The sequence below is a fragment of the Peromyscus californicus genome, unplaced genomic scaffold (genome assembly GCF_007827085.1).
Source record: "Peromyscus californicus insignis strain IS unplaced genomic scaffold, ASM782708v3 Scaffold_2__1_contigs__length_46816999, whole genome shotgun sequence".
Classification (NCBI taxonomy): domain Eukaryota; kingdom Metazoa; phylum Chordata; class Mammalia; order Rodentia; family Cricetidae; genus Peromyscus; species Peromyscus californicus.
Window position 1 is genome coordinate 44,978,881 of NW_026294540.1, and position 24,621 is coordinate 45,003,501.

The window sequence follows — 24,621 nt, forward strand, 5'->3', positions numbered from 1 at the left end:
TTTGGTCCAATACTTCCTCACTATACTCCCTTTCCTCTTTTTTTGAAATGGTAATGTATGTCCTGTGCCATTGTATATTGAAAGCAGGATATGCTTTTTTATTTTGATTTCACACAAAGTTATAGTTAAGAGTCTGCCATGAGTCTCAGAAGAGACTTTAACTTTTAAGGAGTCTTGAGACTGTGGAAGACTATGGGGACCTCTGAAGTTAGATTAAAAGCATTTTGCATTATAGTATGGCTATAAGCACTTGTTAGCCCCCTTTAAATGTTTAATTCCAAAAACCAACATTAAAAAAAAAAGTCAGCCATGGTGGCATGTACTTATAACCCCAGCACTAGAGAGGCAGAAACAGGAAGATCATCAAGTTCATTGGCTAGACAGCTATGAGAAATCCTGTCTCAAAAATAATGGTGGATAGCACCTGAGAGACAACATCTGAAGCTGCCCTCTGGACACATGCTTTCACTTGCCAACATGAGCACTTATATACATATGTAACTGCATACATGAACACACACACACACACACACACACACACACACACACACACACACACACAAAGAACTCACAATTTCCCAAGTTTTTGCTTAATATAGAAAATCTCAAAGCCACAGCCCTACCCAGACCAACCTGGATATCACATAAAAAACAGTCTCAGATAATTTATTCCAAATTTTAATATAAACAAGTAATTAGCCTGTATTGTACATGCAGAACAATTTCAGTCCCTCCCCTCACCTCACAAAAAAAAAGGCATATTCTGTACATGATGCTACTTGGCTCTTGTAGGAAAACATCATTGTGTTTTGGGAGGGTTTTGTGTTTCTGAGTTTTCTGCAGCACTGTGGCACATTTGATCCCACACTGCTTACATAGGGGGTGTAGCTACCCAGGCACATAAAGGGGCAAGGAGCAGCAACTTTGATACAAAGGATAAGGCCCAAACAAGCCATTCCTGGACATGTTCATGGACACACACACACACACACACACACACAGTTGAGGGCCCTTCCTTCCTTCCTTCTCAAATGGTAACAAGAATCCCAGGTTCATGATCCAGTTTTTAACAAATTTTTGTTTTGTTTTTATAATGGCTCACATACAGATAAAAATTTGACCAGAGACTGATTCTGGACCCTGACTATTATCAAGTGGATCCCCATTTCTTGAGGACCACCTGAGGATAAATATTTTTTTTTCAGTCATGGCCTCTTAAAAGGCCATATTACTTTGTGTAGTTTAAACAGCAAGTGATAATCTGTTATTCCTATTCCCCAACCTCATCTCTTGTGTAAATTCATATTCTGAGGAACATTCTGGAAGGCTTTCTAAAATGGCTCTACCCTATGTGTGTCATTTACACAAAATCAGCATTATTCTTTTCCCATGCCCAACAAAACCATAATTTTTGAAGAGTCTATGTTCTCAAGAATTCACCAGCTAGCATCCAGAACACAACCACCTATCACGAAGCAGAAAAACCATTGCTAGAATGACAGCCACTCATTTACCAAGACTGCCAATATGAACCAGATTTGCACAGTGATACTGCCCTTTGGCCAGCGTTAGAGTGGACTTGAAATAAATGTATAGTCCTTAACACAGTAATCAATATGTCCTGGTAAGAGAACAAGGCTGATCTGTGCTTGTCTTGGTGGCATCACTCCCAACAGCCACAGAAATAGACATGCAGCTCTTCCTACCAATCTCCACATTTTCCCAATTTGTGCTCTTCCCCTCCAGGTATCCTCAGATGACAGGGAAGCATCCAGAAGGGCTCCAAGAACATGAGCACTTCCTGGTGTGTGCTTGCTATCAATGAACAGACAGAGAACATGTTGGCTATTATCCTGGAAGAAATGACTCTGTGGCTCTCACCATGATCATAAAAAGGGTTTTAAAATAATGAGACACACAACAAAGTGCCAACATAACCTGGTTTTGTCGCTTTATCTCTCTCTCTCACCCATCACTACAAACTCTCAGGATAGCCATGATTTTCTAGGTCCCAAGGTTCCTTTCTTACAAAGCTAACATCTTCTGAAGCCAAAAGTATCATGATCCAATGGCTACTTGTTTCCTCCCCAGCAACAGTCGATATCAAATGGAACTGGTGAAGTCCTTTTTCATAGGGTCACCCCACGTTGGCACATCTCTCCAGAGAAGATGGAGAAAGTGAGTTTTCAAGGACAGTGTCCTAAAGTGAGCAAGAATGGTGAAGCTTAAAAACAGGTGCCATGCTGGCCCTGCCTTGACTTCCAGAGTTCTCACAACCGCACAGGGCCAAACAGTGTCAGCTCGAGGTCAACCAAACCCCAGCATTGGGTTCCTCTCACTACTTAAAATGCGTTCAAGAAACTGATGGGTTTTAGATTAGGGTTTCCCCCAAATGCCCTCATACTGGCTTTTTGTGTAGGAGGTGCCCACAAACACCCAAAGCCTCATACGCCTGAAAAGGGCAAGGAGGAATAATGGTTAGAGAACCCCGAGTGCCTTTGCATTCATGTCTGGGGACTTCATGTGACAGCTGTGAATGCTGGCTCACAGCCTCATCACCTCTCGTCAAAAGACCTGAGATGAGGGGCCTCACAGAGAGGCTAAACCCAGACAGACTGAAGAGCGGTTTGTTGTGGGAGGAGTGTGCATCAACAAACAGGCTTCATATGGAGGTTAAGTTCAGGGGACTATCAGCAAAGAGAAGAATCAGGGGACACAGGAAGGCTCTAATTTCTTCATCCCAACTCCCTCTCTCAAAATCGTTCCTATTCCCTGGTATTCAGAAACCAACTGGTACACAACTCCCCAACTCAAAGCACGATCCAGCCAGAATTCCCAAGCCTCAACGTCTGTTGCTGAACCTCATCCTAACAAGACTGAGGTAGACTGTGCTGTGAGAAATAAAAACATGACCCACACTCACCTGTTTTTATTTTTCCTTGATAAAAAAAATGTTACATGCACACCATTTTTTACAAAAGTGATTTTCAAGAGTGATTTTATATATTAAAATAAATACTTTCCCCAGTAATATAAGAAAACCTTTTGAATTAGAAAAATGTGGAAATTCCTGCTAGTGTAGCATCTGACCACTACAAATTTACTGTGAAAAGGAAAAATAAACAACAAATACCAGAGCTCCATGTCTTCCATTGATGCACAGACCCTCTATTTACAAAGTGATCTGGGTGAAAAAACTGGGACTCTTGCTTCTTGTACCAATCACTGAGTTCCCTGGTAACATTTTTATATCTGCCATTTTTCTAATACAAACTGGACAGTAACTGGCAATCAGGATTTGTGTCTACTCATGTTCTCAACCAAGAATTAAGAGGGTTTGGGGGTGGACACTGTGTCTTTATCTCACATCTCCTAGAGGAGAAGGGTTTCAGATATTTGTGGGGAAATGCACACAGGGAAGAGTGTGTGGGAGGATTTTGAGCCCCAGTCCATGAGTTCACCATGGTTGTTTGTTTCTTTCACTTGAGCAGCTGTGGTTTTTATGCAAAGAGAAGAAGCTGTGGGTTCACATCCTTTCACAAGTTCTTAGCGGTGGGAAGAAAGTCTCTGATGTTGCCTCCTCCAGACTGAGGCATACTCAGGAGCCACACCTGGCCCGAGCTGAGGTTCCTGGCACCAGGAGCAGCTGTGGGAGGTTAGTGTGGAGGATAGGAGATGTCCCAAGGGCGGAGGAGACCAACAGCTATCCCAGGGCGCATCTCCTTATATATTGCTTAGTGTTCTCAAAGTCCATCTGTGTCGTTGGTCTTTGGGATGAGTTTGCTGTGTTTAATACAATAACTGAGCAACATGTAGGCCTTGAAGAGGTGAGGTACACAAGCAGAGAAGAACACGAAGATGAACACAGGTGTTCTGGAAGGCCAGCTCAGTTTCAGGTAACCACCAGTGTATCCAAGCAAGAAACATCCAGTCCATCTTGCTAGCAAAACCAGTCAAAAATCCAGTTTCTCACATACTCCACAAGACCTCACCGTGTCCTGAAGGGCTAGCAGCTAATGTGGTATAATTCTCAGAAAAACGTGTGCTTCAAAGACCAAACACAGAAGCGACTCACACACTGTCCTGTCTCCCCACACAGGCAGGTGTGCCCACTAGGAAATAATAACTTATTAGGCTCATGCCAGAGATTCCTTAAGCATTAAATATGTTACAAATATATTCTCAAAACTGTCATCTGACTTCTACTTCCCGTGTGTGTGTGTGTGTGTGTGTGTGTGTGTGTGTGTGTGTGTGTGTGTCCTTTGCTTTGTTTGGTCTTCCAAACACCCCTGATGAATCCAGACCAAACGGTCCTCCCTCGGTTTTTGGAAAACATTGCCAAAGGGAGGGAAAGAAGACCCCTGAGCAAGACTTCTGACTGACTGAGAAGCATCTCTGGAGGGACAGACGCTGAGTTAGTAAGAAGGAAGGACAACATGAGGTCACCTACTCCAAGCATCAGAAGCTTCCTGAGCCAGTTCCCCAAGCATCTGTCCAGATAATATTTTACACACACACAACCCCCACCCCACCCTGTGTTCTCTAACCTGGACACAACGCACACACAGATGCACACAAGTGTGCACATGAACACACACTTAGGACTACACACCCTTTCCCAAAATAAAATATGAAAGCAGCAGCTATTGGTCAATTTGAGGAACTGATTTTGTGAATGAGAAAAAAAAAACTAAAGTAAAATAAAATCCTTCTCTCAGATTAATGAAACCTTCTCAAAGCCCAAGCTAGAACAGGGTTCTGGGTTGGGCTTTTTGTTTTTGTTTTTTTTCTGTCTGTCTCTTCTTTGCTTTCTGACTTGTGCTCCATAAATAAATTCTGTCTTTGACAACTAACTGTAACTCCGACACTAGCAAGAAAAGAAAAACGCCTGTAAAAACAGGTGTGTTCTTTCAATCTATGAGGAAAACAACAGCAACAACAAAATCCTGGTTTGAAACCGTGGCCCGGGGGAAGGACAGAGCCACGGAAAGCCCAACCCCTCAAGGTTCACAGTTAGCCCTCCGCCGCCGGCTTGCAGGGTTGGCAATCACATGTGTGTATTTGTAGGTCAAAAGACAAACAGAAACGTGTATGAACTATCTCTGAGCTCAGTTTCACATCTGGGTCGAGTCCTGATAATCCTGAGTTTCCTGGAGGCGGTCAAACTAGAGAAGAGTTTAAAAACAGAAAGAATCCTCCCCCAGCAGGCGCTGTTAGGAAGGGTTTGACCTGGGCAGGGTGAGCACGCGCCCATTCTTCTTGCCCCCGTTCATGTGGGTGTACGGGATGTGTTCATCATAGGTCCGTTTAATGCTCAGAGAGGACCCTCCCTCCCGGCTGCCAGCCTCTTCCCTCTGACAGTGAGAGGACCTATCCAAGGGGACATTCTCCATGTCCTCGAACTCCATCTCCAGCTCCTCACTCTCAGGAGCCTTGTTCTCTTCGCTGTAGAAGAAGGAAACTTCTGGAAAGCTGGGGTGGAGGTCATCCTTGAGCAGGTTGACGATTTCCAGGAAGGTTGGCCTCATCTTGGGGTTGAAATGCCAGCACATGCGCATCAGGTCAGTACTGCGGGGACAGGGACCAGGGTAGATGAGTCTCGATGTGTGACCAAGCAGCTCCCTCCCTCCCCGCCCCACCACAGACCGCATCCAAGTAGAAGGAGCCTTGGCTGTGGCTGCACATGACAGCCAAGGCTGGACTGACAATTCTTGCAGGACTGGAAGACAGCTTTGAAAAGCAAGCCAGGAAAACTCAGTAGTGAGGCCTGACATCCCAGCTCTCGGGAGGCTGGGGTAGGATGACCATAAATTCAAGGCCTGCCAGGTTAGGGTGACTTTCAGACCAGCCTGGGAAACTTAGCGAGACCAGTGCCTCTAAATTAAAAGTACAAAGGGGGACAGTGCTCAGTGGAGGAAGAGGGAGGGCAGGGGGAAAGGAAGAGAAGGGGAAAGAGAAAGGAAAAGAAATGATAAGGAAAGAAAGGAGTGGGGAGAGAGGAGGAAGGAGGTGGGGGCAGGGAGGAGAAAATGACATAATGGAGCCCAAGAAGCTGCCACAGGTATGCACAAGTGCATTTAAAAAATTTTAAGGAGCTAAAGAGATGGCTCAGTGGTTAAGAGCACCTGCCCCTCTTGAAGATGACCAAGGTTTAGCTCCCAGCACCCATGTGTTGGTTCATAACCACCTGTAAGTCCAGGTCCAGGGATCTAACACCCTCTTCTGGTGTCCTTGGACACCAAGCATGTAAGTTATGCACATACATACATACATAGAGGAAAATACTCATATACCTAAGATTAAAAGTAAATCTTTAAAGCAGATTTGATGTGCAAATGTATACATGTAGACTGCATGACACATGCAGAGGCATAAATATATGTGAACATAAGCACATATGTAGACACATGTGAAAATGTAAGTGTGCATCCAAAATGCAATATGCAAACACAAGCCTATATGTAAGGGCATGCTATACAAACATACATGTAGGCATAAGGCCTGTCCCCCACACATATATACCTGGGATATACAGACACAAAACACATATAAAGTACAAAGCCTTTTGAATAAACTCATGCTCTCCACCTCTTCTCTATACTTACAGTCTCTCAGGACAATTATCAGGTGGCTCCAGATAGCCTCCATCCATGACAAATTTCAACACCTGTTCGTTAGACAGGCCTTGGTAAGGTTGCTCAGCCAGGCTAGTGATTTCCCAAAGGACCACCCCAAAGGACCTGCCAATGACAATTGAAAACAGTTAACAAAGAAGCCAACAAAACACACAATTGAAAACAGTTAACAAAGAAGCCAACAAAACACACACATACACACACACACACACACACACACACACACACACACACACACACACACCGTCTCTCTCTCTCAAACACATTTATTCATACCTCCTTTGCCTTACTAGAACTTGGTTGTCCAACTAAAAAAAATCAATTGACAGACTGAAGCAATAGCTCAGATTGGCAAAGTGCTTTCCATCAAAACATGAGTACCTCAGTTCAGTGCCCAAAACCCAAGTAAAGAGCCGAATGTGTAGGCCAGCAAGATATCTCCGTGGGCAAAGGCTCTTGCTGCCAAGCCCAATGGCCCAAGTTACATCCCCAAGGACCCATACGGTGGGAGAGAACTGACTCCTATAAGTTGTCCTTTGACCTCCACAAATGTGCTATGGCATATTCACCTCAACAGACACACACAATCAGGCATCTATCTATCTATTTGTGTGTGTGTGTGTGTGTGTGTTTTATTTAAAGTCGGGCTAGCTGGGGAGATGACTCAGTGGCTTTTGTGCTTGCTCCACAAGTCTGAGGCTAGAAGTTCAAATCCCCAGAAAAAACATGTAAATGCCAGGTGGGCATAGTAACCTAGCTGTAATTCCAACCTCAGAAGGTAGAGACAAGGGATCCCTAGAACAAGCTGGCTAGCAAGAGTAGCCATTGCATTCTGACTAGCTCTGGGTTTGATTGAGAGACCCTTCCTCAGTGAATAAGGTGGAAGAGCAGTCAAGGATAATTTCCGACAGCAACCTCAGACCCCTACAGGCATGAACACAAACATGAACGCATGCTTGGTATACATACACAGGCAAACAATCATACACACATACACATGAAAATGGGACTGGGGGGGTGGAGACTGGGTGTGCTGATGGTGAGTACTAGTAATCCCAGCACAGGGGAGACAGAGACAGGAGGATCCCGAGATCTCTGGCCAGCAAGCCTAGACAACTTAGCAAATTCCAGGCCAGTGAGAGACACTATTTAAAAAACAAGGTAGATGGCACCTGAGAAGGAATGATGCCCAAAGCTTTCATCTGCCTTCCACATGGACACGTGTGTGCGCTGATTTGCACACACAGTGTGATATATTGCTGTGATTGGTTTAATAAAGAGCTGAACAGCCAATAGCTAGGCAGGAGGTATAGGCAGGATTTCCGGGGAGAGAAAAGAAGAGCAGGAGGAATCAAGAGGCAGGAGAAGCCAGGAGACATGGAGAGGAAACAGGAGGTAGAAGATGAAAGAGAGCTAACACCATATGATAGAACGTAGATTAATAGAAATGGGCTAATTTAAGTTATAAGAGCTAGTTAGGAACAAGCCTAAGCTATTGGCCAAGCATTCATAATTAATAAGAAGTCTCCGTGTCATTATTTGGGAGCTGGCTGGAGGGACAGAGAAAGACTCTTTACAGGATGTGAAAATACACACACACACACACACACACACACACACACACACACACACACACACGTATGCATGCACGCAACGATTTACGTTATAATTCATAAATAAATTCTTCTAAAATCATTCTCAGTCAGTACATAAGGGTAGACATGTAAGAGAATCCAGAACGAACCACCTCCATTTCAATACGTGAAAGGCAGGCTTCTCTCTACCACCTCCTGCTGACCACATCAGTAGGACTCCTGCAGAAGTTCAATCCCAGTACAGACATCCACCCATGCATGCATAACTTACCACATATCAGAAGAGGCGGTGAAGACTCCATCCTTCAGGGACTCAGGTGACATCCACCGCACGGGCAGCAGGCCCTTACCCCCTTTCCGATAGTAATCTGTCTCGTAGATGTCTCTCGTCATCCCAAAGTCTGACAACAAACAGGTCACATGTTTTCAGTTCATCATCCTAGCATGGAGTGTAGAACCACTACAGGGGGTAGGCAAATTCACCAGGAGGGGGTTATGAGGCTGTACCTGAGGCTGTGGATGGAGAACAGGGGCTACCACGTAAGGAAGGGGAAGAGGTCCCCAGTGATAAAGAACCAACCATCTGGCCTGAAGCTCTCAACAACTCATCCTTCCCACCTACTCCTTCCCCAGTGTCCCAGACTTCTTTCCTTTTTCCAGCCAACCTTCTGTTCCCTCAACTCAGCTGCTCAGCCAAAATCCAAAAGCTGGGGGTCTCTTTTGACCCTGTCTTTTGCTCACATCCCCAGTATGCAACCAAGCCTTTCTGCCTCTACATCTCTCTCCAATGCATCTCACTTCTCATTCCTTTGCACAATCCAGGCTCACCTCCAACTCTCCCCTGGGCATCCTCCCACATGGCAACACCCCACCACACAAGGGTGGCCATGTGAACAGAGTCAACCCCTTCCTATTCCCATTGCTTTTGCTTCTTTGGGTTTTGAGACAGTCTCACATGCTCCAAGAGAGCCTTGCCCTTGCTATGTTGCTGAGAATGACATTGAAAAGCTTTTGATCTTCCTTCCACTACCTCCCTCAAGTGTTGGGATACATGCACCACCACACCTGGGTTTTGTTGGGGGTTTGCTCACTGTTAATGTAGAAGGTCTTTGGGATCATAAATACAGAATCATGTCCCATCTTCCTTCAAACAGTTCATGCAGGATGTTGTCTTTGGGTCACATTCCTGCATAACTCCCATTCTTATGTAAAAGAATATCTCTCAGAATCACATATAGGTTCAACTCCCTACCTGCTCCCATAACTGTTGGAGGGGGGGAAGGGTCTTGTAGGATCTTTATGGGACCTTGACTCTTCCGGATTCTCACTGGTTTTGTAGAGGAGAGGCGAGTCCTGTGAGTTATGAAGCTCTTACATGCCTGCCTCTTGGCTTTCAGCTCAGCCTCACATCTTACTGTCCTGGGTCCTCTCATCCTACCCACACACTCCAGCTAGACATCTAGGCACTTGGCATCTCCTTCTGCATTCTCTGGCTCAACCTTTGGTCTTGTACTAGTAAGTGTTAACTGCTGCCTGGACACAGGCTAGAGTCACCTGAGAGGAAAGCCTCCATTAAGATCAGCGTCTGGCCATGTCTGTGGAGGACTGTCTTGAGTGTTAATTGAGATAGGAGGGCCCAGTCCACGATGGCAGCACCATTTCCTTGGCAGGGACTCCTGAGCTATATGTGAAAGCCACCTAAGCATGAGCCAGAGCAAACCAGAAGCAGCATTCTTCCATGGTTTCTGCTTCAAGTTCCTACCCTGACTTCCCTTGGTGATGGATGACAAGTTGAAACAAACTCCTTCCTCCCCAAGTTGCTTTATTTATTTGTTTGTTTGTTTACTTACTTACAATAGAAACAGACAGGAAACTAGAGCAGAAATGCTGACTTCTGGGCTAGGAAAGTGTGCACACACACACACACATACACACACTCACACTCACTAAAGGATTCCAAGACACACCTCCAATTTTGACGGTAAAATCATGAGCAACCATGCAGTTTCGAGCTGCCAGGTCCCGGTGCACAAACTTCTTGGCATTCAAGTATGCCATGCCATCAGCAATTTCTGCTGTCATCTGAATCATTTCTTGCAAGGTAGGGGGAGGACGGCCTGGGTTATTCTAAAATCAAAACATGGGTTGCAATTAGCTCTCTGCTGCCATCTAAATCATCTCTTGCAGAGTAAGGGGAGAGTAGCTAGGGTTATGTCAAAATATGGGTTTGCACTTAGCGAGGTTGGTACACTTAAAAGCAGGTGCCCTGCTGGGGACCTGGAGGCAGCTCACCTCAGCATCTGGTCGCAGAGAACGGAGGTGGCTTTTCAGGTCTCCATGAGCCATCAATTCCATCACTACCAGTGTTGGCTGGCCCTTGGACACCACCCCAAGGAGGCGAACCTGCAGAACAAGCATGGAGGTGATTCAAAGAGGGTCCAGGAATTATTTCAACTCACCATGGACTCTCTGTCTGGTGCTCATAGCACAGAGGCTACCCTGTGCCCAGATGAAGCATAGCCAGCTCTAGTAAGGGGAAGCAAAAAGACCCACTCATGTATAGGTCCTCCCAATCAAATCTTATCTACTTAATGTTCCTCAGTATATAAACTATGTTCTTACCTCCAAACCTTTGCAGCTCCTGCTCTCCTTGGCCTGTCCCCTCTCATGTACACATGGTTCGGTCTCACATCCTTTAAGACTTTCCTCAAATATATTCCACAATCCTCTTCCTCTCTCTTTTTCAATTTCTCCTAGCATTTTCCCCCTAACATGCCACTCATTTACCTAGTTTGGGAAATGTCTTCCCTGCAATAGAATATCTAAAAGGGAGATCAGGAACCTGCTCCTACATCAGCAAGAGCAGGGCATTTAGGAGCTGATACATAGCAATATTTTCTGAATTGAAACATTCCATCCTGGAGGGAAGCTCCTTAACACTGAGGAAGTAAGCAAAACTTACAAGGTTCAGGAAATAAACAATTCACAAGTCTAAGAAAGTTCCTAAAATTTACAAGATTCATAAGACCACCACCACTCCTTTCCAAGGTTATATAACCAATAAAAGCTCTAGGAAGAACAGATTCTCAATCTCTCCAGCTGTCGGCAAGCTGTGCAGAGAGCTCTGAGATTCCAGTTTTCATGAGTTATCACTCATGCTAGGGTGGGCTTTTTGGAGATATTGCTACTTATGCTCACTGTCCATGTTCCTATAAGTAAACCCATACTCTTGCAAGTTATAATAAACTCATTGATTCACCAAGTAGAGTTCTAATGTAATCTTTTCTTTGGTTTGTCATAAATACCCTATCAGAGGTGAGTAAATTTTGTTCACCTCTTTGCAGTAGAAGTCACACAAAAGGGGCCCCTAAATATGCCTGATAAGGATAAAAAAACATAAGGCTCAATAAGAAATAAAGAGCCCACTCTGGGAACAGAAAGGCAGGGAAGGTTTGTTTTGGCTTTGGGGACACGAGAGAATGGGGTCAGGTACTTCCATGTGTTTAAGGGTTACAGGGAAGCCAAAAAGAGGAAAGAAATATAATAATACAAAAATCAGTGGGAAAGTCTGAAAAGCAAAGGAAGATTCTAAAAAGTGACACAACAGTTATAGAGTTTGATTCTAGGTAAGTTAGAAAAAGATGAGGTGGAGAAGGGAGATGTCACTTTCCCACTCTGTTTTGTTTGCTTGTTTGTTTGTTTTGTTTTGTTTTTCCGGAGCTGAGGACCGAACCCAGGGCCTTAGTGCTTGCTAGGCAAGCGCTTTACCACTGAGCTAAATCCCCAACCTCAACTTCCCCACTCTTTAGGATGGGAGGCTTAACACAGTGGAGGGTGGACATCAGTCTACACCCAGGTTCCTGGGTAGCTCTAGGGAGTGAAGGCAGAGTTATCAAGGAGCATGAAAGGAAGCCTCTGTCCAGCCCAGCCAGACTCACCACATGATGGCAGGTGAATCCCTTCATGACTGATGCCTCGTTGAGGAACTCGATCCGTTCTCGGAGACTGGCTGACTCATTGACAGTCTTCACTGCAACACGGGTCTCTGCCTCGCCCTTGATGATATCCTTGGCCTTGCCCTCATACACCATACCAAAGGATCCCTGCCCCAGCTCTCGCAGGAGGGTGATCTTCTCTCGAGGCACCTCCCACTCGTCCGGCACGTACACAGAAGAAGGAAACACTACTTTTCACTTATCTACACAGCATTCTCGGCCAACCTCTGAAGGGCCCCCAGACACCTCCCACCACAACTTTTTCTTGAGCTGCATACAAATATTCACTCATTCTGTGACTTAAGACTTCTGCTGGGCATTGGGTATACAAACCAGAACAGGACAAGCTTCTGCCACCATCAAGGAGATGGCAGAGGCGAGGGAATGAGCTATAGCTGGTCCAGGATCCTGCTTAGAAGCACTAAGATGGTCCTGTATCCCCATCTTTCCTGTTCTGACTCCGGATCCCTGCTACTGGATGATGTCTCTTCCTGTGATAGTTAATACTCTGAATGCCATAGAATCTAGAGTCACCTAGGAGACAAGCCTTGGGGAATGTCTATGAAGGAAGCTTTTAGATAAAGTTAATTGAAGTACAAAGACCCACCCTAAAAGTGGCAGATCATCCCACAGGCTGGAATTCTGACCGAATAACAAGTCTGCTTCCTGACAGTGGATGCACCATAAGGCACTGCACCCTCAAACTGTGAGCCAAAATAAACCCTTCCTCCCTTAAGATGCCTTTGTCAAGTATTCTGTTACAGTAATGACTAGAAATAACTTAGACACTTCCCACTGGAGATGTCTGACCAAGTACCAATAGAATGGTGGAGGAAAGGGGGTAGGTTAAAATAGACTGGGGGAAAAATTTTCTACAATGCTTAGCAATCCTTCCTAGAAAGTAGTAGATTCTCTGTCCCCACCCCCTGACTCCTTCATGGCCTTCAGATTCTCTTCAGTCCATAAGACCCAGCAAGAAGATGCTTTGTAGCCCACTTTTACTGACATAAACCCACAGAGCATGCTAGGGAAGGACACCAGGCAAGAGACCACATAGAAGGAGAGACTTAACCACCTATAGCTGTGGTTACTCCTTGAGACCACCTAGACTGCTAACCAACACACAAGTGAGTGGGGCTATCCAAGACAACAACCTACAGGCCCAATACTTTCATGCCCTGAAACTCAAACTTTGAATGTGCTATGTGAGGTACTTTTAAGAAGACATGCCATATTATGAAATTCTTAAGAAACAGGCATGCCTTCTCTCTAGAGAGCAGTTGGGGTGGTGTGGGTGCCAAGGCTAAGAGCCATCAGCATCAGTTCACACTCAGTTCCACCACCAGCAAATGTCTCCCTAGCACTCACCCGGCCCCTACCTGCCCCATCCTATCTCCACTTCCTTTCTGCCTATGTGCGTATGTGTGTTTACATTTGTGTGTGTGTGCATGCATTTATGTGCAAGTACACATGTGTGCTCATGCACACACAGGCCAGAGGCTGACATCAGATGCCTTCCTTGATCACTATCTTCTATTTGATGCAGGGTCTCTCATTGAACCTGGAACTCACAGATTGAGCCAGGCTGATGTGCTACTGAACCTCATGTCTCTGCTTCCCCAGTGCAGGAATGACAGGTACAGATCACAGCACCCAGATTTTTACATAGACACTATGGGTCATACTCGGTCCTCAGGTGTGGGCAGCAACATTTACCCACTGAGCCTTTTCACAACGTTATTATCTCCACTTCTCTTCCCTCAGTATCCTGTCATGGCTTCTAAATTTCATGGTAGGTTTCTGGCCCTGACTTTAACACACTCTTGTGGCTATGACACAAGGATTTTAGTCTCACATTCCAGCCTGCATATCCCAAGTGGGTGATATCAACCCACCCAAGCAGGTCCTGATAACAGGTCTAACATCTCATAGTAGCTGAGTTTCTGCACTCAAGGGGGCTTCTCTCAGCCTCTTTGGGATAGCTTTTCCTCCTCCCTATGATGCTGGCCAACCCTCAGATCTGACTTAACAATGTGACACAGGAAACCAAGGGCAGGGTTCTGGCTTCCCACAGAAAAGGAAGTGGTGCTCACCATCACTGGCACTGAGGTACTCAGGGTTTGAAGATGCATACAATGGTCCCATTGGCCCATCTGGCTGCCTAGAGGAGGAAAAGATAGACACACCAGCTTGAGCATCCCATGGCATTCTGGACACTAGAAATAGGCAAACACTATAAACCATGAATGGATTCAGAGTTCTACACTTTGTCCAACTTAGAGAAAGTGAGAGACAAAAATGTTAATTAGTGTCCAGGTTAGCCTTCGTTGTCAACCTGACACAGCCTAGAGTCACCTAAGAAAAGCCTCAGTTGAGGAACTGCCTAGAGCAGGTTAGTCTGTGGACGTGTCTAGGAGGGGATGTCTTGTTAAATAGTAACACAGGGGGCCCAGCCCACTGTAGGTGGCATCATGCCTCGGCAGGAGGTCTTGAGCTGTATGAGAAAGCAAGCTGAGCAGGAGCCAGTGAAACAGCAAGCAAACCTTCCTCCATGGCTTCTGCTTCAAGTTCCTACTTAAGCTCCTGACTGTGCCTGTAAGTGTAAACTAAAATAAGCCCTTTCTTCCCCAAGTTGCTTTTGGTAAGAGTGTTTTATCACAGCAATAGAAAGGAGCCTGGAACCACAAAGCCGACTGAATTTAAAGTCTGTCAGTTCTGCAACGATGGCGTGATAGACGACACAGAAAACTGCTTGGCCCCATTTAAAAAGTACCTGGCTTGGCAAAGGTACTGGCTGTGGTTTTCAAATGTGTGTGTCTCACTTAATTCTTGTCTTACTCTTTAATGAAAGGGGGGACATGAAGCTAATGCATACCTGTAGGTGAGGTGTAACACACCCGTAATCCTAGCATTTGGGAAGCTGAGGCAGGATGATCACAAGTTCAAGGCCAACCTTGGCTATACAGCAAGACCCTGCCTGAGAAAACAGGGCAAAGACAGAACTGGATGTCAACAGGTTAAACAAGCTAATCCAGACTCAGAGAGACAAAGACAGCTGTAAATTATACAACAGTAAACAGGGGACTAGGAGGAGAGAGGAAGAGTTCAAAGGGGAGGGAGATGATAGAACAAGAGGCTAACGGGGGATAAAGACAAAATAGTGTGCAATTTCTTTCATATATATAATATATATATATATATTATATATATATGTAAATTGTGTGTGTGTGTGTGTGTGTGTGTGTGTGTGTGTGTGTGTGTGTGTGTGTCCCACATATATGGGACATGAAAACAGAAAGGGGGATGATTCCTGGGGAGGAAAGAGACCAGTAAAGAAGGGGAGGAACAAGGAATGGTATATATAAGTATATATAAGTATAAAAACATAATGAAACCCATTATTCTGTAAGCTATCTACAACAGCAAAACAAAATCAATCAATGTTTATGCTTCATTGTGGTCTGAATATGAAGTGATCGAACATGAAGTGTGTGAACTCAGCCCCTCTGTGGTGCTGTTTTGGAAGGTTATAGTATTTTCAGGAGGTGGAGCCTTGATGAGGAAGTGTGTCACTGAGGACCGGCTTTGCAGTTTGCCAGCCCAGGCCACTTTCTGTTCTCTCTCTGCTTCCTGGGTTCAGAGCAAGTGAACCACTGGCCTCATAGTCCTGTAGCCAGGTCCTCCCTGTCACGGTGGACTGAACCCCTGCAGGGTCCTCCCTGTCACGGTGGACTGAACCCCTGCAGGGTCCTCCCTGTCACAGTGGACTGAACCCCTCTGGGTCCTCCCTGTCACGGTGGACTGAACCCCTGCAGGGTCCTCCCTGTCACAGTGGACTGAACCCCTCTGGGTCCTCCCTGTCACGGTGGACTGAACCCCTCTGGGTCCTCCCTGTCACGGTGGACTGAACCCCTGCAGGGTCCTCCCTGTCACGGTGGACTGAACCCCTCTGGGTCCTCCCTGTCACGGTGGATTGAACCCCTCTGGGTCCTCCCTGTCACGGTGGACTGAACCCCTCTGGGTCCTCCCTGTCACGGTGGACTGAACCCCTCTGGGTCCTCCCTGTCACGGTGGACTGAACCCCTGCTGGGTCCTCCCTGTCACGGTGGACTGAACCCCTCTGGGTCCTCCCTGTCACGGTGGACTGAACCCCTCTGGGTCCTCCCTGTCACGGTGGACTGGATCCCCTCTGGGTCCTCCCTGTCATGGTGGACTGAACCCCTCTGGGTCCTCCCTGTCACGGTGGACTGGATCCCCTCTGGGTCCTCCCTGTCATGGTGGACTGAACCCCTCTGGGTCCTCCCTGTCACGGTGGACTGAACCCCTCTGGGTCCTCCCTGTCACGGTGGACTGAACCCCTCTGGGTCCTCCCTGTCACGGTGGACTGAACCCCTCTGGGTCCTCCCTGTCACAGTGGACTGGATCCCCTCTGGAACTGTAAGACAAAATCAACTTTTCCTCCCCAAAGTTGCTTTTTGTCAAGGTTTTCTATCACAGCGTCAGGGAATTAATGCATGTTTGAACTACACTTCGTCATCAGTTACACCTCTAGGTTGGCCACAGATATTAAGCTCTGGGTAAAATATATCAGTGGCAGCATGCAGGGAGAATCAGTGAACTAGAGGGAATCTGTAATCAAGAGTATATTATAGTATTATACAATAAACTTATTGCCATGAGTACTGCATGTAGCACATCCATAGGAGTAAAATTTATATGAAACTTACCTCAGTCTAATTCAATATTTATGTGTTATTTATTTGTTTTTCCCCAAGAGAGTCAGTTGTTAGCCCTTTGCCAGCACACCACCTTGCTTACCTCTTTCTCAGGAATAGATAAATACTTCCAATCACAACACTGAAGAGGAAGACGAAGATGAGGGGCCCAATGATAATTTTGGCAATATTTGATGGGACATCTACTGCAACAGAATGAGAAGGTACGTGTTTAGCATCACAATGTACTGATAACAAAAATTACACCATTAAACACTGGCTGTTGTTACCTCAGCACCTGGTGTTGGGGTAGGGACTGAGGCAGGAGGATTGTGAGTTCAAGACCACCCTGGGCTATAAAGCAAAATCCTAGGCTATCTCCAAACAAGACAGGGCCATTACATACATGAACTCACAGCACGTGGGAGTCATGGCAACGGATGGCTGCTGGGAGAGGAAGTGTTTCCTTCAGGGACACGGCCAGTGAGAAGGTATTCTATTTCAGTGGGTGACCTATACCTGAGGCCCACAGTGGCAACACTAAGAGGACTCAGTGTTTTTGTCTACTTTTTATAAAAAGCACATGAAGTCGAAGGGAAAACGTAGTGAGAGATGGCTCAGTCAATAGAGTGCTGGCGTTGTAAACATGAGCACCTCAGTTAGAGCCCCACGTAAAGCCACGTGGAAAACCTGGGCATGGTGGTCCAGACTTGTATTCAAAGTCCCGGGCTGGGGGCGTGGACAGAGACAGCAGATCCCTGGGGCTTGCTGGTCAATGCAAGCCCTTCACTGGCTGAGCCCTCTCCCAGCTCGTACGTCAGGTCTCGGCTGTTGCTTCATCATGGCCTCCGTCTCCAGGTCTGTCCTGAGGAATCCCACTTGGAGCTTCCCTGTGGATTGCAGCAAACTGCTTCCCTGCACTTGTTGACTCCCGGCCCATAGAATAGATTTGTAAATACTGGTGGTCGAATGAAACTCAGGAAATGAAAGTGGTCTGGTTGCAAGCCTTGTGTCCCTACCTCCTCTCTCTAAGAGAAGGAAGGCTAGAATCAGGACGAAGTGCTCTCTGAAAAGTTCAGAAACTGTAAGTTTTCATTTTTTAGAATTTTAATGTATTATTTAACAATTTTATACATGTATATAATGTATCTTAATCATACACACCCTGATGATTTATGACTTTAAAGTATATGCTTTATTATTAATATCAGTGTGTGTGTGTGTGTGTGTGTGTGTACATGTGTACTACCTGCCTGTGGAGGCCAGGAGGTCTATATCAAGTGTCTTCCTCTATCACGTTGCATCTTTTTTTTTGGTTTGTTTGTTGTTTCTTTTGTTTGTTTTTAGAGACAAGATCTTAGTACTCGGCCCTCACTAGCCTGAAATTCACTCTATAGACCAGGCTGGCCTGGAACTCTGCCTGTCTCTGCCTCCCTCGTACTGAGTCATTTCTTCTTCCATTTCTTTTCAAGATTATAATGTGATTACATCACTTCCCACACCTTTCCCCCTTCACGCCCTCTGAGATATCCCTCCTTGCTCTTCACCTGATTTTTTGAGGCAGAGTCTTTCAGTGAGCAAAGACCTCACTGGTTGGCTAGACTGGCTGGCCAACGAGCCCCAGGGATCTGCTGTCTCCATCTTCTCAAGTCGGGGTTACAGTCTGCGCGTGGGCACGCCAAGATTTTCACGGGAGTGATGAGGATGTGAATGGCTGGTAGAAAGGGCCGGTTACATTACAGTTTCTGGTAGACCCAAAGTTAAAGCGCCTGTCGCTTCCTTCCCTTGGGGCCTTTCTCTAAAATGTTCTACCGTTCCTACTGCACGGGGCACAGAGCCAACCACTTGAGGTTGCTATGGAGACTTACAATAATCGGTCACATAAAAATAGGTGGGTTCTGTCCAGGAGCCATTGCCTGCCAGCGACGTAGCCCGGACTCGAACACTGTAGTTTCCTGGGGAGAGCCCTCGCAGCCTGCAGCCCCGCTCCAGGGCAAAATGCTTCCGGGAGACACAGAGGTGAAGCTCCTGGAAGAAAAGAGAAGGTGGTGAGTCAAGTTTTGCACATCGGGTGAAGCAGAGAGAGTAAAAAGGAAGGCAGGAGTCTAACCTGTCAGAGGCTCTGAGAGTTCTTTTGTTTCTTTCAGTTTTTATTTGTGGGCAGGGTGGGGTTGGGTCTCATGTACCTCAGGTTGGTCTCCAACTCACAGGTGATTTGGAGGCCAGTTCTACCTAGCCAGGTCTCCAGCCCCTCAATGTAGTTGTAAAGCAATAATGGGGCTATGGTTCAGGAGGCAGAGAGCTTGCCTAGCAATACATTTAATACATACATTATATATATACACACATATATATATGTGTGTGTGTATATATACACACACATATATATATGTATATATATATATATACATATATATATATATATATAGAGAGAGAGAGAGAGATGCAGAACACACACACACAAAGAAAAAATGAGCAGGGAAACTTGATCAAAAGTAAAGAAGCTGGGATTGGAGAGATGGCTCAGCAGTTTAGAGCACTGTTTCCTCCTGCAGAGGACCTGGTTTGGTTTTCAATACCCATGTTGGGAGGCTTACAACTACCTGCAAGTCCAGATCCAGAAGATCCAGGTGTCTGCACACAGGTGGCACACATTCACACAGATACACACACACACACACACACACACACACACACACACACACACACACGGTATATATTCATAAAATAAGTTGAGAGAAAGAAAGGGGGAGGGAGGGAGGGAGGGAGGGAGGGAGGGAGGGAGGGAGGGAGGGAGAGAGGGAGAGGGGAGGGAGGCAGACAGACCAGGCTGCAGTTTTGTCCTGCAGGCCATAGGGTGCTGACTCTATGTTCTGAGTCACTGTTAAAGTTCCACCTTTGGGTGCCAAAAGGCGATACAGTCCCAGGAGGAAAGGGTCTTCAGAGAAGTCCTTTCTGCTTATGAGGATTTATTATACGTTACTAGAACTTGCAAAGTTCCATGAAGTCAGTTTTGCTATATTAAGGGCACACAGATAAACGTGGCCCACCATCTTTTTTTTTATAGTTTTATTGGCACACAATGACATTTACATAGTATTTATGTTGCCTTCAGGGTACAATGGCAAAGTTCAGTATTTCCAAAAATAAATTACAGTTCCATCATAAAATTATATTCTCTGCCTATGTAGCTATTGTGAATTCTAATTCCAAAGGCTATGGAGAGAGACACCATGAGACAAAAGAAAGCAACTTATGACTATAGAGTCAATGTACATGTAAAACACATGTGAATGTGTGAGCATGTTTGCAAATCTATAAAACTAGCTGAATTCTATCTGACTACAGAGCCCAGCGTGTCCCCCCAAAAAGTGAGGGTTTAGGGCCTAGAGGGATGGCACACTTAATAAAGTACTTGCTGTACACACACGAGTCCCCCGGTTCAGACCTGGGCTCTCTGGCAGCTTAGAGGCAGCTGGAATCACTGAGTGTCAGCTCAAAGTGGGCCCTCAGGTAGCTTAGGTAAGACTTGAGAGTTTCTACTGGATTCTTACTATCTGTGCATGATCACATCAAACCCCCAGTGTCTGGTGTGGCAAGGAGGCACATGACAAAGTTTTAGGTGATGCATTCCCAGACTGAGATGGATCTCTCTCTAAAGTTGAATGAGCCTCATCCTGTGATAAAGGACACAAATGTAAGCAGCCCACCAACCAGCTTGAAGGAAACAGCTGAAAATCCACGCACAAATATGATCAAAGACTGGGTCAGCATGATCGTTCAGCAAGTAAAGCACTTGAAGCACAGCCCAGAGACCAGAGTTCAATCCCCAGGACTCACATAATGGAAGGAGCAAGCTCTCAAAACCTGTCCTCTGACCTCCTCAACCAGAGCAGGCTATGGCATGGACTTCTTCATAAACAATAAATAAATTTAATTTTTAAAAAACTTAGTGATAAAAGATTTTAAATTGGAATTTCTGTCCATCTCCCTGGGGAAGATGTGCATCAAAGTTTTAAACTCTAATAACACAGAATCTGATGGGGGAAGCGTTGGGTAACCTGAGAAACTTAGAAGGTTCCTGCCCAGTATTGTACAGCAACTTCCAACAAACCAAAACATTCCAATCTGGAAGGAAGTTCCTTAAGACTCAGAAAATTCTAAAGGGAGGCTCTTTAAGGCTCAGGAAGTCAACAACTCACAAGTCTCAGGAAGTCCCTGAAACTTCTGAGATTCACAGGCCTCACCTTCCCTGAGGTTATACAGGCAGGACTGCTGAAGAGAGGAGACTGACTGGGCAAGCTGCCTGCAAAGTCCTCCAGAGAGCTCCAGGGTTCCAGCTTTCATGAGTTATCATCTATGTCGGGGCGGGCGGGGGTGGAGGGTGGGGGTGAGGGGTGGGGTGAGGTGAGGGGTGGGGCTTTTGGTGATTCATCTGCTTTGAGTCATCCCCATGCCTATTAGTAAGCCCTCGGCCATACCACTGTAAATAACCTCCAATAGAAAGTCACTGGCTGACCGAGTTGGACTTCAGTTACATCCTCACTTTGGTCTGTCATTGGTCCCTATCTGTTCACCTCTCCCCCGGAAAAGTACCATCCACCACCTGGAATCCTTACCTCATCGCCATATCGCCGATAGCTCACTTCATACAGCACAATCAAACCATTGGGTTCCTTTGGCTCTTGCCACATTAAGTGTACAACATTGTTCTCAAAGATTTCATGGGTCACAGGGCCAACGATGTCATCTGCCTTAGCTATGAGAAGCAATTAAAACATCAGATAATAACTCCTGAATCAAATTCCATCCCTGCCACCCAATAGCTAAGATGCCTGATTGGAGCTGGCTACGTAATTTTCCCATGTCTTAACTTTCTTTAGCATAAAAATAATATAAAACTCATGGAGTGAGACGACAGCTCAGACAATAAAACCCAAGTTCAATCCCCAGAACCCACATAAAAGAGCTGGAACATAGTGGTAATCTCAGCGTTGGAAAGACAGAGACAGGGGGATAGATCCCTGGAACTCACTGGCCAGCTAGCCAGACCTAATCAAGTACCAGGACCATGGGAGATCTTATCTCAAAAAACCAGAGTGGATGGCACCTGAAAAAAGATGCCCAAGGTTGATTTTGGCTTCAACATACACAGACACACACATGAATGCATACACAGAAAAAACTGGGATATGGTGTGTGATGTTTAGTGTTAGATGCCAACCTGACAGGATCTAGAATCAAGCGAGAGATGGGAATCTGAGCTTGCCTGTGGGTGATTGTGTTAAGTGAGTTGGGAAGACCCACTTTGGGCAGCACCACTCCTTGCTCAGGATCTAGACTGTATAAATGGAGAATGGGAGCTGAGCACCAGCATGCACTTGCTGTTCTCATCTCTGACTTGGACGGGATGGAACCGGCTGTTCCAAGCTCCTTCTGCACTGACTTCTCAGCCACAGTGAAATGTGCTTTGAACTGTGAGCTGAAATAAACCCTTTCTCCCTTAAGTTGATTTGTCAGAGGGCTTTCATTACAATAGGAAAAGCCACTAAGACATGACGGCAAGTCCCAGCTACTCAGGATACACCCGAGTAGGCAGCAAGACTCCTTAAGCTCAGGAGTTCAATGCCAACCTAGGTAACAAAGGAAGAGCTCCATCTTAGAGCAAAAACAATAAATGAGAACAATTTTAAGAACACATCTACACTGTGTCGTGGGGAGAGGGGTTGTCTGTGGCCAACCTTGTAAAGTGTAAGCCCTGAGGAAACAAACCCACCTTCAGGCATGGTCATCTACACTGTGTCGTGGGGAGAGGGGTCTTCTGAGGCCAACCTTGTGAAGTGTAAGCCCAGAGGAAAGCAAACCCACCTTCAGGCATGGTCCGCGCACTGACGTAAGCAGCCACGCTGCACCTCTCATCTGGGGAGTCTTGGTTGCATGCCTGAAGCTCAATGCGGTAGCCAGTGAAGTGTCTCAGGCCAGAGATGACAAGTGACTCCTTGTTCACCACTTTCTCAAATGGCCTGTGCTCCTCCTGACTCGTGGGCACAATGGTGGATGAAATGTTGGGAAAATCTTGAGGCGTAGGCATGGTGGCCGTCACATTCCCCACCTCCTCAAGGGATCTCCGCTTTCGAGACGGTCTGTAGGAAGAGAGCATGTGTGGGGGTCATGACATCACCATCTTAAAATAAAATGATACTGGAGAAAGCAATGCTTAATTAATTAAAGAGAAAGAGACTAGGGTGGAGGAGAGGTGCAGGGGAGCAGATTAATTTCCACATAGACGCCCCGTCAGAGACACTGACTATGAAGGCACACCAACTCTGAATGTTCTTGGCTCCAGGGCCACCCCTAAGTCTCCTCAACATGCTTGATTGAAGGTTTCCAATTTTCTGAAGAATGGGCCATCATGGCAGAGTTACTAAGATTTAGAAAGAATGTAAGAGTGTAGCTGTTTGTGTGATGTTTGTGTGTGCATATGCGTGTGTATGTTCACATGTGTGCAGCTTCACAAGGAGGCCAGGGGACAACCTCGAGGGTTGTTCCTCAAGTGCTGGTCACCTTTAGTTTTTCTTTACAGCAGTGTCTCTCCTTGGCCTGGAACTCACTGAGTAGGCCAGGTTGACTGGTCACCAAGTCCCCGGGAACCACCTAGCTTGGCTTCCCCAGCACTGGGAAACATGACTCACCAAGCTGGGCCTTTTTTTTTTTTTAATTTTATTTTGGGTTCTGTTTTTACTTTTAAGCATTTGTATATGTGTGTGGGTATATGCATGTAAGTGCAGATACCCTGAGTCCAGAAGAGGTCGTCAGATCCCCTAGAGCAGGAGTTACAGGCATGCGTGAGGCACTTGTTGTGGGTGCTGGAAACTGAACTCAGGTCCTCTGCAAGAGCAGCAAGCACTTCTAACCACTGAGCCATCTCTCCAGCCTCCAGGCTTTTTTTTATTCAATTCCTCATGCTTGCAATTTCCATTTCACTAACTGATCCCAGGCCCCACACTGTCTGTCAAACATGCATTATACGTAGAGGACACTGTGGAAGAGATAAAGCGTCTATTCTTTGTAATAAAATTTTATCACTGGGGTTAGAGCAAGAAAAAGAAATAACCATCCAGTGGGCAAATGCCCCCTACACATCGAAAATAAACGCTGAGAGATGACACACTAAAAACTGCAGAAAGGAAGTATATGAGGAAAACGTAAATTCTTTGTAACTCCCATGACCCCCTGCTCCCTCTGCACAATTACTATAACCCGTGGGAGTGTGACGATGATCCTGTCAGCTGCATACTACATCTGTTAGATGAGAAACAACCCTAAAACACGTGTTTAAGAGAGCTTCCTGAACTTCCAGAGGACCTGAGTTAGTTTCCCAGAACCCAGATCAGGCCGCTCACAAGAGCCCCATGGGTCCCACACCCTCTTCTGGCCTCTGCAGGCACCTGCACACACATGGCATATGCTCACACGGACACACAGAAATAAAAAATAAACTCTTTTAAAAAGTGTCAAGAAGAACAAGATTTCTGTTTTGGTTTGACTTTTGTCTTTGCTTAACATTAGGATTTTCTCTTCTCAGCTACAAATGGGGTGTGTGCTACTTTGTGTGTGTGTATGTGTGTGTGTGTGTGTGTGTGTGTAGTTTTGTAGTTTTCTGAGAATTCCATGAGTACTG

At 45.9% G+C, this 24,621-nt stretch overlaps 1 protein-coding gene across 2 annotated transcripts in view; it reads right to left on the bottom strand.

The window, feature by feature from the left end:
- Positions 1-662: 662 nt before the first annotated feature.
- Insr (insulin receptor) overlaps positions 663-24,621 on the bottom strand; it is a 139,491-nt gene continuing 115,532 nt past the window's right edge. The window contains exons 11-21 of one of the 2 annotated variants that reach the window (XM_052754631.1): positions 22,809-23,083; positions 21,560-21,699; positions 18,809-18,968; positions 17,044-17,143; positions 14,319-14,386; positions 12,169-12,413; positions 10,523-10,633; positions 10,198-10,357; positions 8,502-8,631; positions 6,606-6,740; positions 663-5,568 (exon numbers count right to left, since the gene is read on the bottom strand). In XM_052754631.1, the coding sequence (XP_052610591.1) occupies positions 5,214-5,568; positions 6,606-6,740; positions 8,502-8,631; positions 10,198-10,357; positions 10,523-10,633; positions 12,169-12,413; positions 14,319-14,386; positions 17,044-17,143; positions 18,809-18,968; positions 21,560-21,699; positions 22,809-23,083 (1,879 nt within the window). In that variant the 3' untranslated portion in view covers positions 663-5,213. Of the gene's footprint in view, positions 5,569-6,605; positions 6,741-8,501; positions 8,632-10,197; positions 10,358-10,522; positions 10,634-12,168; positions 12,414-14,318; positions 14,387-17,043; positions 17,147-18,808; positions 18,969-21,559; positions 21,700-22,808; positions 23,084-24,621 lie in introns of both variants that reach the window. The other variant, XM_052754630.1, reaches the window with a different exon arrangement.